The 13662-nt window shown below is 49.8% G+C and overlaps 1 protein-coding gene across 1 annotated transcript in view; it reads left to right on the top strand.

The window, feature by feature from the left end:
- The window catches only part of SEC14L5 (SEC14 like lipid binding 5), a 41697-nt gene that overhangs the window by 14130 nt on the left and 13905 nt on the right, over positions 1-13662 (top strand). The window contains exons 3-10 of the mRNA XM_059154843.1: positions 1249-1398; positions 1739-1870; positions 3992-4120; positions 4764-4956; positions 8163-8275; positions 10295-10484; positions 13103-13191; positions 13283-13353. Coding sequence (XP_059010826.1) covers positions 1249-1398; positions 1739-1870; positions 3992-4120; positions 4764-4956; positions 8163-8275; positions 10295-10484; positions 13103-13191; positions 13283-13353 — 1067 coding nt within the window. The remainder of the gene's footprint in view (positions 1-1248; positions 1399-1738; positions 1871-3991; positions 4121-4763; positions 4957-8162; positions 8276-10294; positions 10485-13102; positions 13192-13282; positions 13354-13662) is intronic.

Here is a 13662-nt window from a genome sequence, read left to right as displayed (position 1 = left end):
TGACTTCCCTAACTGCCAGGGCTGAAACCTCCAGGACAATGTCCAGCAGACTTTGCCAGAGGGGACATCCTTGGCTTGCTCCTCATCTCAGAGGGGAACGTATTCCGTCTTTTAGCAAATAGTATGATTTATCAGGTTGGGGACTTTCCCTTCTAGTTTTCGTTTGTTTCAGTGCTTTTGTTGTGAAGAGGTGTTGGATTCTATCAAGAGGTTTTTTTTTTTTTCCCTGAAAGATGCCTTCTTTTAAAATGCCCCAGGCAACCCACGCTTCCTTCTGAGGATGAAATCTTAAATGCAGAGCCAAGGAGTGATTTGTTAAATCATTGTTTGTGCACTTGTGTGTTAGTCTGTGAAACAGGTATTAAAATGATGTTTTGTTGGTCAGACAGCAGTGGTCACTGCTCTTAGGCCAGGAATTCAAGTTTCTGCTCTTGTTTTGTTTTGTTTTTTAATTTTTTTTATCTTCCAAATTTTAAAAAATTTTTTATAAACATATATGTATTTTTATCCCCAGGGGTACAGGTCTGTGAATCACCAGGTTTACACACTTCACAGCACTCACCATAGCACATACCCTCCCCAATGTCCATAGCCCCACCCTCCTCTCCCATTTTTTTGTTTTTATCTTTTTTTTTTTTTTTTTTTTTTTTTTAATAAGCTCATCTGCCAGGTAAGCAGGTTTTTTTTTTTTTTTTTTTTTTTTTTTTTAAGATTTTCTTTATCTATTTGACAGACAGAGATCACAAGTAGGCAGAGAGGCAGGCAGAGAGAGAGAGAGGGAAGCAGGCTCCCTGCTGAGCAGAGAGCCGGATGTGGGGCTCGATCCGAGGACCCTGGGATCATGACCTGAGCCGAAGGCAGAGGCTTTAACCCACTGAGCCACCCAGGCGCCCGTGTTATCTTTTTTTTTTTTTTTTTTTTTTTAAGATTTTATTTATGCGACAGAGAGAGAGACTGCGAGAGAGAACACAACCAGGGGGAGTCGGAGAGGGAGAAGCAGGCTTCCCACTGAGCAGCGAGCCCCATATGGGGCCTATCCCAGGACTCTGGGATCATGACCTGAGCTGAAAGGAAAGGCAGACGCTGCTTAAGGACGGAAGCCCCCAGGCGCCCCGCGTTTCTGCTCTAGTAAATGAGACAACAGCCCAGCAGGAGGGAGGAGGGTCGAGCTCCAGGCCTCAGCAGCCGCGCTGTGGGCCCCTCTGGGGCCACCAGCCCCCTTGGCGCTCACTCCCGCTCTGCCTCCAGGCCTATGAGAAGCGCTTCCCCACCTGCCCGCAGATCCCCGTCTTCCTGGGCAGCGAGGTCCTGCGCGAGTCCCGCAGCCCCGATGGGGCGATCCACGTGGTGGAGCGGAGCTGCCGGCTGCGCGTGGAGGCCCCACGGCTGCTGCGGAAGGTGAGCGGGGGAGGAAGGGTCCCAGGGGCTGGGGGAGGGGCGCAGAGGAGAGTTCTGGGATGGGGGACCCGGGGGCGGGTTCAGGTGGTGGACGGAGTTTGTGGGAGTGTAGGTGCCAGTACAGGGCGTCCTGGGGCAGTAGGGACTGGGTTGAGGTAGGACCTCAAGGACCTAGGAAGGACCAAGGCCTAGGGGCTGACTCTTGGGCTGGGAACTAGGGCTGGTGGGTAGGCGCCGGGGGTCTGAGGGTCTGGGGGTGGAGGGCCAGCTGGTGGGGCGAGGCCAGGTCTCCGCGAATCTCCATGTCCTGCAGGCGCCTGTCATTACCCTTCCCTTCCAGATTGCCGGCGTTGAGCACGTGGTCTTCGTGCAGAGAAACGTGTTGAACTGGAGGGAGAGGACGCTCCTCATCGAAGCCCACAACGAGACCTTCGCCAGCCGCGTCGTGGTCAATGAGAACTGCAGCTACACAGTGAGCCTGTGTCCCGCCCCTCCCCCTTGCACCAGCTCAGCACACCCCCTCCTCTGCCCAGGGGCCTGTTCTTTACAAGACGCCAGGCTCCCGTCTGCAATTCAGATGCACAGCTGATGCTTGGTTGTTTGTTTAAGTAGTGGCAAGTATTGCTTGGGACACTTAACAAAATATTATTCATTGTTTATCTGAAATTCAAATGTGGCATCCTGTATATTGCTGGTGAAACCTGGCAACCTGCCTCCCCCTTCCTCTTTTTTTTTTTTTTTTTAAAGATTTTATTTATTTAGTTGACAGAGAGAGATCACAAGCAGGCAGAGAGGCAGGCAGAGAGAGAGGGGGAAGCAGGCTCCCCACTGAGCAGAGAGCCCAGGACCCCCCCCCCCCCCCCCACCGAGATCTTGACCCCAGCCAAGGAAGAGGCTTAATCCACCGTGGCACCCAGGTGCCAAACCCCCTTCCTCTTCTCTCTCTCCTCCAAACCCCTTAGAAGAGTACCTGGCACATACCAAGCCCCGTAGGTGTGTTATCTTGTAATATAATTACGGGTCGTTCGTATTATTCTTAAGTACACACTGACTGGGTGCCTACTATGCGCCAGGGCACCTGGTGGTGGACTAGTCCGCTTGACCGTTGGGCTCATGAAAACTCCCATTCCAATGGGAGACAGACAAGGGAAAAAGTCAACATATACTTACAACGTTGTCACAAGTGCTAAGAAGGGATCCAGGAGGCAGGATGAGGGAAGGGAAGGGGAGAGGCACTCTCTTACGTCCCAGTGTCCCTTGGGCCTCTCTGAGGAGGAAACTGAGAGCTGACAGATGAGAGGGCTGGGAACAGAGTTCTGGGGCAGGAATAGCATATGTGAAGAGCCTGGAGTGGTTGAGTAAAGTCTGGGGATAGGGGCCTCCAGAGGGTGGAGGGAGGGAGGAGTCTCAGTGCCCAGCTCTGCCACTTTCTTGCTGAGTGATGTTGGGCAAGTTGGTTTCCCTGCCCCCCTAGGCTGCCCCTGAGGTTTCTGCCAGGGAAACCTGCCTTATCTGGTGCTGGCAGGAACAAATGAGATTTTGTAGGTAAAGCCCCCTTAGCCTCTGCTAGATTCCAAATGGTGGTTTTCATGATGATAAGTCCAACATCGTAACTATAGTGCATTAGAGGTGTTTCAGGGGGAGCCTCCTCCGTAGAAGGGCACTGCCTTGTTCATCAGACTGGTCCCCAGCGCTTGACGTGGTGCCTTGTAGACAGGAGGTATCCAGTAAATGCCCATTGCTTTTTCCTTCCACATTTTCAAATCCTCTTGGGGCCCCCTGGAAACTGGGCCCAGGGTGTTCAGATGCTTACCTGTAGGAAAGTGTGGGTGGCAGTTTTTTATGAATCGTTTTTAGTACGTTCTTTCTCAGAGTGAGTTCGGCTCACAGCTGAATCAGCATCACCAAGGCTGCTTGGGAAATGCAGGTTTCCAGGCCCTGCCCTGGACCCATTCAGCCCAGACAGCTGCATGTTTAGCAGACTCCCTGCTCATGTTTCTGCCCACGGAAGTCTCACAAGTACTAAGCCTGGGCCTGCGCAGTCGCTGTGTCAACAAAGTTTGCATATATATATATATTCTTTAAATAATACATATATATATAACACATACTTTAAAATACATACCTAAAATATATACTAATTATGTTTAACTTGCTTTATATAATTAAATATTAAATATATTACTCATTTAAATATATCATTCTGTAACAGATTTTTTTTAAAAAATTTTTTTAAGATTTTATTTATTTAACAGACAGAGATCACAAGTAGGCAGAGAAGCAGGCAGAGAGATAGGAGGAAGGCAGAGGCTTTAACCCACTGAGCCACCCAGGTGCCCCTCTGTAACAGATTTTAAGGGAGAGGCATGCACATACCAGACCCACTTTCTCCCATCCCCTTATGAGAAGGCTCTTTGTTCTTTAACACTTTGCATTGTTCTCTGAGCGAGGCTGCTGCCCCTCCCCCTGCCCTAGGCGCTCTACCCCCCCAGGTGCTATCTGCTATATGCTCTGGCTGGGCCCACAACACCAAGGGGGCGGGGCGTGGTATCCCCACCCCGGGACCTTATCAAAACCCCTGCCTGGCTTTCAGGTCCACCCTGAGAATGAAGAGTGGACTTGCTTTGAGCAGTCGGCCTCGCTTGACATCCGGTCCTTCTTTGGCTTCGAAAGTGCCCTGGAGAAGATCGCCATGAAGCAGTACACAGCCAACGTCAAGAGGGTAAGAGGCGGGCTCCTGGGTCGTCACAAGGAGGAAGGTACAGAGACCTCAGAGCCAGCCATCCTGGTTCAAAACCAGCTCTGCCACCCGACAACCCAAGTAACATTGGGCAAGATAGATCCTTAACTTCCTTGGCCTCAGTCTTCTCATCCATAGAATGGGTATCCTAATAATGCCCGTAACACACAAATAATGAATGGAAACCACCCGGCCGGGAATGGAGGCACCATAATCATTATCCTGAAGCTCCGTAATGTTTGGGGCGTGTGCAGTGAACTCTGGACAGAGGAAGGGCTTTCTCTGGTGCTTTGCCCCAGTTGATTGCTGTGTAAAGATCTCAGACCCATCCCTGAGGAGACGGGTAATGAAACAGATGAAATTCATTTTAACGGTATATTTTATCCAACGTATTATCCAGAGAAAACTTATTAATGAACTCTCTTATGTTTTTTTGTTCCACACTAACTCTTGGATTTCCAGTTTGTATTTGACACTCGCGGCACATCTCTATTCGGACTGGCCACATTGCAACTGCTCGATAGCCACGCGTCAGGGTCGGGACTGCAGCCAGAGCGGGTAACACCCAGGCTGACGGGCTCACCTGCTCTGGTGCTCATGTGCCTCTGATCTCTCTGGCTTCCAGGGGAAGGAGGTGATTGAGCATTACCTGAACGAGCTCATCTCGCAGGGCACCTCTCACATTCCCCGCTGGACGCCTGCCCCCGTCCGAGAGGAGGACGCCCGCTTTCAGGCTGGCCCAAGGGATGCTGGCTCCCTGCAGGCTGACAGGCCCGGCAGCACCCCAGGCCCTGCTCCTGAGACGGTTCTTACCGAGGGTAGGTCCCTACGGCGGATGTCAGCTGGCCAGGTTTCTGCCTTTGGCCACCCCCCCTCCCCCTGCCAGCCACCCAGTCCCCGGAAACCTGCTTAGGGTTTGCTCACTCTTTGGGAGGAGAACTGCTGCGGGTCCCCTTGGGAACGGGTCTGGGACCTGGAATGAGTCAGCTTCCTCCCTTTCCCGAAGCTTCACCCTCTCTCCCTTTCCGGCGCAAGAGCCAGAACTGGTTTATTTCTAAATCAGGAATTGACCTGATCCGGTGCCTCAGGGCTGCCCTTTTTTCCTTTTGCTGTTGTTGTTGTTTTTTACTATTTTTAATTATATGAGTAAGGCATGATGATGGTAGGGAAAAAACCTCAAATTTCTTGGAAGATGTAAATTAGGAAGTAAGACTCCTTTCTTCTCCCTTGAGGCCATAATAGTTTTGTGCTCATAATTCCTGAAACTATCTAGGCATTTATACGTACATAATATGTATACACACATGCATACACAGGCAAGCAGACGTGTTTAACTTATATGTTGAATGAGTGAGAGCATGTTACACATTCTACTGGATGTTTTGCTTATTTTCAATTCCTGATGTTGCTTGAACAGTTTTCTGGATCATTGTTTCTGTCTCAGCACCTTGCAGTATTTTACGGTGTAGTTGGGCCCTACCATAACTTAACTTATTAATAAACATGTATTGATTATTTATTATTTTTAGTTAATTTAGCTTATCTTCTATTAATGGATATTTAGGTTTCTGGTTTTTAATTTTTTTCCACTTAAAAATATGAATAATATATCTTTCTACTTAAGGTTGTTTTTATATTTATATGAGTGTATAGGTAGCATACTTTTTTTTTTTTTAATTTCCAGAGAGAGAGAGTACAAGCAGGGGGAGCAGCAGACAGAGGGAGAAGTAGGCTCCCTGCTGAGTAGGGAACCCAATGTGGGACCCCCATCCCAGGATCCTGGCATCATGACCTGAGCCGAAGGCAGATGCTTAACGACTGAGCCCCCTAGGCATCCCATAGCATAAACTTTTTTAAGTTGAATTGTTGCGTCAAAGGTTATATGTGACAAAATTTTGGCTGATTTACCAATTAGGCCTACAAAGACATTGTACTAATCAATGCTCCCCCCAAAAGGGTAGAGCTATGTCTATTCCTGACCTCACTCCAGTTCCCCATGAGACTGTGCCTGGGTGGCTCTGTTGGTTAAGTGTCTGCCTTCCACTCAGGTCATGATCCCGGGGTCCTGGGTTCGAGACCTAAGTTGGGCTCCCTGCTCAGTGAGGGAGTCTGCTTCTTCCTCTCCCTCTGCTTCTCCCTCCGTCTCTGCCTCTCCTTCTGTTTCTCCCTCTGACTCTCCACCCCTCCCCGCTCGTGTACTCTCTCTCTAATAAATAATTACAATCTTTAAAAAAGTATGAACTGAGAGCAAACAGCAATCACTGGTAGACGAGTGGGGCCAAATATTATTTTCTTGTTCTTAGTGACTCTGTATTGCTTTTTTGTGAATCTCTGTTCTTGTACTTTTTAATTTTCCTATTTGCCCATTGATTTCTTACTGCTTTGTAAGAGCTCTTTGTACTGAAGGCAATTAGCCCTTTGTCATATTTTAAACTTACGTTGACATGGGAACTGTTCACAATATAATGTTAAAATTTAAAAAAAAATCCCTAGGACTCAAAATTACACATACTTCATGAATTCAGTTTTAACCATATGCATTTGTGCTCACGAAGATTTGGTCTTTCCTTGGGGGCCACTGAACCCTAGGGCTTGGCATTCTTTGACATATGCCATGTAACCAATGATATATCTGGGGCAGTGTTTAGGCAGAACAAAATTCATTCACTCAACAAACATTTACTCTGTACCAATTGTATATGCACTAGGTGGCTACTGGGGTATATGCACTTCTAAAATATTTTAAAAATTAAATTTTTGCCCCTTCTTGTGCACATTGTCTGGTGGTCATGCCCTGTGCCCACCTCATTTTGCACCAGACTTTTCCTCCCTTGTCCATCTGTGCTGTCCGGCAGCAGGGCTGGTGTTCAGGATGGCTGGCGAGAGGCAGAGTCAAGCCCCTTCCACCCAGCCCTGAACCACTGGGCCTTTGTGCTCAGGAGAAAGGGGCCTTCACAGCTGCCCAGAGGCCGGAAGGATGCTGGTAGCTCCTGCCTCCCTTGTGCTTTCTCCCTCATCCTCTCCAAGCCCCTTTCTCATCTCCAGCCTCTCTGAGGCTCCCCCACCCCACACCACCAGCATCTCTCCTGCTTCTGTTTACCCAGATGCCTTTGACCTCCAGCCTGGACTGTTTTTATTTTAGAGGGAACCATTGGGTCCTGCTGCTGCTTGTGCACACATCCCACTTGTTTTCTTATTGCGCACACAGAGAACGGGCTGTGCCCGTGGGGGCTGATCTTGTGGACCGCCTACCTGCTGCTGAGATGCTCGCATGCTAATGTCCGTGCCAGCATCTGCCGCCCCAGCAGTTAGGAGTGGGTACCAGCACCTCAGGTTGGAGCCCAGCCTCTAAATGCCTGAACATGCTGACCCCAAACAGCCCAATCACGCAACTGGACAGGACTGAACACTGGGAATGATCTATGCAACTCCTGGGCTGTATTTTGGGGTCAGGGCTCTGTCTATGAAAAGCCTCAAACCCACAAGGGGGCCGGGAGGTGGGAAGGCAAAAGGAACTGTACCTACGGACCATCTCTTTTATGATGGAGCACTACATGCTTTTGTTGCTACTCAACCTCTCTTGACCTCAGTTTTGTCTTCTGTGAAGTGGGGACAGTAGTGCCCCTGCCTCACAGGGGTGCTGGGAGAGCTCCCTGAGATGATGCATGTCTGGAAACAATGAGCACATCTTGTTAATAATCTTCAGCGGGCAGGACAGCTCCGGGTGTGTGTGTGTGTGTGTGTGTGTGTGTGAATTATCTGGATTTCCAAGGGTCAAAGGACAGACACATCACCTGCCACAGTGAGAGCCAGGCTGGCCCCACCATGAGTTTTTATAACCATCTTGGAAATGGGTTGGCAAGACCAGAGGATGTGGACCCCCCCATGGCTGTTCTTTGGTGAAAGGGCCACTGTACCCGATGCTTCTGATCCGAGGTGGCCAGTGAGGCGAGGGTTCCAGAAAGAGTAGACAACGTGGAGAAGATTGCCCTCTGGTACTGAACTCCCCCATCTTCTCCCACAGGGGACAAGCTGGATGCAGACTACATTCAAAGGTACCTGGGCCATCTCACACCCGTGCAGGAGAGCTGCCTGATCCGGCTTCGGCACTGGCTGCAGGAGACCCACAAAGGCAAGGTGGGTGCAGAGCTGGGATCTACCAGAGCCCGTTCAATGATAGCTACTGACTTCAGGCCCTGGTGGCAGAAGGGTCGGGTAAACAGGCTGATGTCATTAGCAATCCTGGAAACTTCTATTTTACCTTCCTTCTTTTTTTTTCTAATTTAAATTCAACTTAACGTATACTGTATTATTAGTTTCAGAGGTAGAATTCAGTGATTCATCAGTTGCGTACGACCTCCACTGCTCATTATTTCAGGCCCCCTCCTTAAATGCCCATTTCCCAGTTATCCCCCCCCACCTCCCCTATTTAGCCTCCTTTTTATTATGTATTGTCTCATCTATGCAAAACTCATATGCTGTGTGTACCGCTGATCACAGCCTTTCTCATCCTCTGCACTGTTGACATTTGAGGCTGGACAGTTCTTTATGGGCTGGACAGTTCTTTAGGGGGGATGTCTTGTACACTGCTGAGTGCTGGCCGCACCGGAAGGTAACAGGAGCTCTTCTCCCCCAGCTGCGACCCCAGACTCTAAGCCCTATCCCATGAATGTCCATCATGCTTGTAGGTCCCAAGCATGGACTTGACCTTCAGCTCTGCTGAATAAGAACGTCCAGCTTGCCCTTCCTTCCTCTCCCCTCCCCAGGCTCGGCAGGGCAGACGAGGGAGACAGAGGGGCAGACATGGGAGTTTACTTTCATGTTGGGCTGTGCTTTAACCTATCTGCCCGTTTTCTCATCTGTAAAGGCGGATAATGCTGGCAGATGCCATCTGGACTGAATGACAAGGGACAAGGCATGTTAAGTGCCCAGAGTCGTGTCTGGCTCAGGATCAAAACTCAGGCAAGGGGAGCTTTCAGTGGGGCTGGCTTTCCCTTGCCTGTTGATATTTGCCCAAGGAAAGGAAGGAGAGCTGGCAGGGTCTTCGCTTGTCCCCTCGGCCTCTCAGTTAGACTCTGGGTTCTGTGTGGTAGGAATGCGCCTTGGGTCAAGGCAAACAACAAGGAGAGGAGTGTTTATTGGCCCATAGAACTGTTGAGCGGGCTGTATTAATTTTCTAGGGCTGCTGAAAGAAAATGCCACAAATGGAGGGGCTTGAAACAACAGAAACGTATTTTTCACAGTTCTGGAGGCCAGGAGTCTGAAACCCAGGCACGGGCAGGATTGGTTCCTTCTGAAGGCTCCGCCGGAGGATCTGGGCCGTGCCTCCTCCCTCCTGGCTTCTGGCGGCTGCTGCCGGTCCTCAGCTTGTAGATGTGGCGCTGCCGTCTCTGCCTCCATCATCGTCCTGTGGCCTTCCTCCCACTGTGTGTCCTGTGTCTATGTCCCAACTCCCTTCCTGGAGTGGGGCCTACCTATGCCAGTGCGACCTCATTTTAACTAATTATATCAGTATAGACTCGTTCCCAAATAACGTCCTATTCTGAGGTTTTGGGTGGATATGAATTTTGAAGGGACATCACTCAGCCTCGCCCTGGGGGCCATGCAACCTGTCTCAGGGATGTCCCGAACCAGGGCTCACATGCCATCGGGACGGCTGAGCTCTTGTATCTTGTATCTGTGTCTTGTATCTTGTATCTGTTTGCTTCTGTTTCATCCCCATCGGACTTCCTTCCCTGTTGAGCTTGGAGCTGTGGCTGCCCGTGGCTTGTAGACTCACCTTTTGCCACTGCAGAGAGAGGGGTTCACGACCCTTTCTTCTGATTTAAGTTGTCTACGTGCCCTGATTGGGCTCTGCCACCCCTGAGGCCCTGGGAGTGGCGTGCTGATTGACAACACCAGCTAAAACCGGGATTGGTGCTGGGAAGTGGGGAAGCAAAGCAGCTCCCCCAAAGAAAAGAGGTATGTGGAGAAGGAGGAAGGTCAGGCAGCCAAAACTCACAGATTTTCCCTATAGCTCACCCCTAGACTGTGTCATGGTTAATGTATGGTCCGCTTCCCAGCTATGTATTTTGCAGAGGAGACTGGAGACGCACTCTCTATAATTTTGTCCATGGGTTAGGGAATACCATTCTACGCGCTTTCTCCTTCTCTCAGATTCCCAAAGATGAGCATATCCTCCGGTTCCTGCGGGCCCGTGACTTCCACCTGGACAAGGCCCGGGAGATGCTATGCCAGTCCTTGAGCTGGAGAAAGCAGCACCAGGTGGATCTCCTCCTCCAGACCTGGCAACCGCCTGCCCTCCTGGAGGAATTCTATGCAGGGGGCTGGCACTACCAGGACATAGGTGCGTCCCTTTACCTCCATAATGCAAAGCGTCGTACAACTTTGGTCACTGTCAAAGGTGCTTTAAAGGTCGCGTTTCAGGCTGGCCTCTTATTATTTTTCCTTTTGACTCTTCTGGGTATCTGGAGATGCCCTTGGGGTTCACCCAGCCATGAGGAAAGTAGGGCCAGGCATTTTGGGCTCGAAGCAGTATTTCTTACTCAGGGGCAGCCTTAGCCCACCCTTGCTTTTTTTTTTTTTTTTTTAAGATTTTATTTATTTATTTGACAGATCACAAGTAGGCAGAGAGGCAGGCAGAGAGAGAGGAGGAAGCAGTCTCCCCGCTGAGCAGAGAGCCCCATGCGGGGCTCGATCCCAGGGTCCTGGGATCATGACCTGAGCCGAAGGCAGAGGCCTTAACCCACTGAGCCACCCAGGTGCCCCGCCCCTTGCTTTTGATCTTTGGGACACCCACACATGATGACTGCATGGGTTTGCATGAGTGCCCAGAGCTGCCAAAGCAAATTACCCCAGGCCGGGTGGCTTAAGGCCATAGAGATGTATGTTCTTTTTTTTTTTTTTTAAAGATTTTATTTATTTATTTGGCAGACAGAGATCACAATTTAGGCAGAGATCCAGGCAGAGAGAGAGAGAGAGAGGAGGAAGCAGGCTCCCTGCTGAGCAGAGAGCCCAATGTGGGGCTCGATCCAAGGACCCTGGGATCATGACCTGAGCTGAAGGCAGAGGCTTTAACCCACTGAGCCACCCAGGCGCCCCGAGATGTATGTTCTCATAGTTCTGGAGGCAGAAGCCCAAACTCAAGGTGTGAACAGGGCCATGCTCCCTGCAATGTCTCCAGGGTAGAGTCTCTCCCTGCCTCCTCCCGCTCCTGGGGGCTCTCGGCATTTCTTGGCTTGTGGTCATGTCACCCCAGTCTCTGCCTGTCTTCACATGGCTGCCCTCTGGCTGTCTCTCTGTGTCCTCTCCTCCTCTTATAAAGCCCAAAGGTCACTGGATTTAGGGGCCACACGGATCTAGCAGGATTTCCTCTGGAGGTCCTTCACTAATTTTATCCACAGTCTATTTCCAAATAAGGTCACATTCAGAGGTTCTGGGCACCTGTGAATTTTGGGGGGACCCTGTTCAACCCACTACAAATAACCTCCCTCAGTTTCTCAGCAAGCTGCCCTTGATGCCTGTGCCCATTATTCTTTTCAATGCCCTTTCAGTAAAAACTCACATCTATCGATTAGGGTGAGTGCTTGGTTCTCCTGAGGAACCGGTTGGAGCACTTTATTTTAATACGCAGTCGTTCCTTATTATTCATGGGTTCCATATTGGCAAATTTGCCTACTCATGCAAATTTATTTGTAACCCCCAAATCAATACTCAGGTGCTTCTGTGGTCAATTAGGACCACGCGCAGAGTGGCAAAAAATCAGCTGTCCGACCTGAGTGTCCCCAGGATGTCCTTCTGCCTTTTTGTTTCAGCTCTCATACTGTTAACAAGAGTCCTTTTTAAAGTCCACTTTGTACTAGCTTTTTTTTTCTTTTGGCAATTTTGTGCCTTGTGTGTGTGTGTGTGTGTGTGTGTGTGTGTGATTTTTGCTGTTTAAAGGCAAAGTGCAAAAGTGCTGGCCAGTGTTCCCGAGCACAAGAAGGCTGTGATATGCCTCACAGAGAAAATGTGTGTGTTAGGTAAGCTTCTTCTTCTTTTTTTTTTTTTTTTTGAAGATTTTATTTATTTATTTGACAGAGAACGAGAGATCACAAGTAGGCAGAGAGGCAGGCAGATAGAGAGGAAGGGAAGCAGGCTCCCTGCTGAGCAGAGAGCTTGAGGCGGGGCTCTATCCTAGGACCCTGGGATCATGACCTGAGCTGTACCCATGTGCTGCTAGAAAAGCTTCTTAAGTCTTGAGTGTTGTGCCTCTGGCCGTGAGTTCACAATGTGGATGAATCAATAATTTATACCCAATAAGGTGTCCTTAATGAGCACGGCCTCTGAGGCTAGAGCTCCTGAATTCAATAAATTCAGGACAAAGTTATGTATCGATCAGTTAACAAAAATGTAATGTCTCAAGGCTCGCAGGGACTTTCCCCCATATTATTCCTCAAAGCGATGCTTCGTTGTTCCCTAACTCGGTGTTCAAGGTGACATTAGGAAAGAAACATCACTACCATGAATAACAAGAATTGACTATATTTGTACACACTTCCTTATTTTTCTTACTCGCTTTGGTTGACAGAAAGCTGAGAGCCAACATTAATCCCCTCTCTCCATATTCCTTCCTAACACGGTTCATCTCTTCTTTTTTAGAAAGCTGTAAAGTAAACGGTTAATTTTAGGAGAGGTTTGCAGAAAAGTTGCTGAGGTCATACAGAAAGGTACCCCGTGCCCCTCACCCGGTTTCCTGTGTGATGCAAATCTCTTTGACCCTTGGACACTTTGCCTCTCTGGCCATAACTGTTGTCAGACCCTCTTGGAGGCAGGCAGAACATCTGTGAATAAAGGGACAGGAGGGGCCAGGCTGAGCCACAGCCTGGCATCGCCTCCTCCAAGGAGAAGTTTGGGTCTTGCCCTCTCCCTACCAGCCCTGAAATAATGTCCCTTCTCTTTGCTTGGCCTCCCTCGCCTACAAAGATGGCCGCCCCCTCTACATCCTGCGCCTGGGCCACATGGACACCAAAGGCTTGATGAAGGCCGTGGGGGAGGAGACCCTGCTGAAACACGTGAGTCGAGGTCCCCACTTCCCGGATCCCAGGGCTGCCCACGGGCGGAGCAGCCACCGAAACGTTTGCCAACCCGTTCTCTACTTTCCAGGTTCTTTCTGTCAACGAGGAGGGACAGAAGAGATGTGAAGGGAACACAAAGCAGTTTGGCCGTCCCATCAGGCAAGAACCCCAGCCAGGAGCCAGTTCCCCCAAAATAGTAAAAACAGCCAAGGTTCATGGGGCATAGACGCTGGGCCAGGAATCATGCTAGGTACTTCACAGAAATGTCCTCTCTTCATTCTCACAACGATCCTATGAGGCAGGACTGTTACTGTCCCTGCTCTTTATGGAGGGGGAAATTGAGGCTCAGAGGGGCGATGCTCATCCAAGGTTGTTGTGAAATGGGTAAGTGGCAGAGCCAAGATTGGAACCTGTTCCCGTCTGCTTTGGGCTCAAAGACATGATCCCCTGTGCCCCATCACCCCTTGG

Source organism: Mustela lutreola, chromosome 17 (assembly GCF_030435805.1).
Source record: "Mustela lutreola isolate mMusLut2 chromosome 17, mMusLut2.pri, whole genome shotgun sequence".
In the NCBI taxonomy this organism is placed as follows: domain Eukaryota; kingdom Metazoa; phylum Chordata; class Mammalia; order Carnivora; family Mustelidae; genus Mustela; species Mustela lutreola.
Note: the sequence above shows the minus strand (reverse complement) of the source record. Positions and strands in the feature narration are given on the sequence as shown.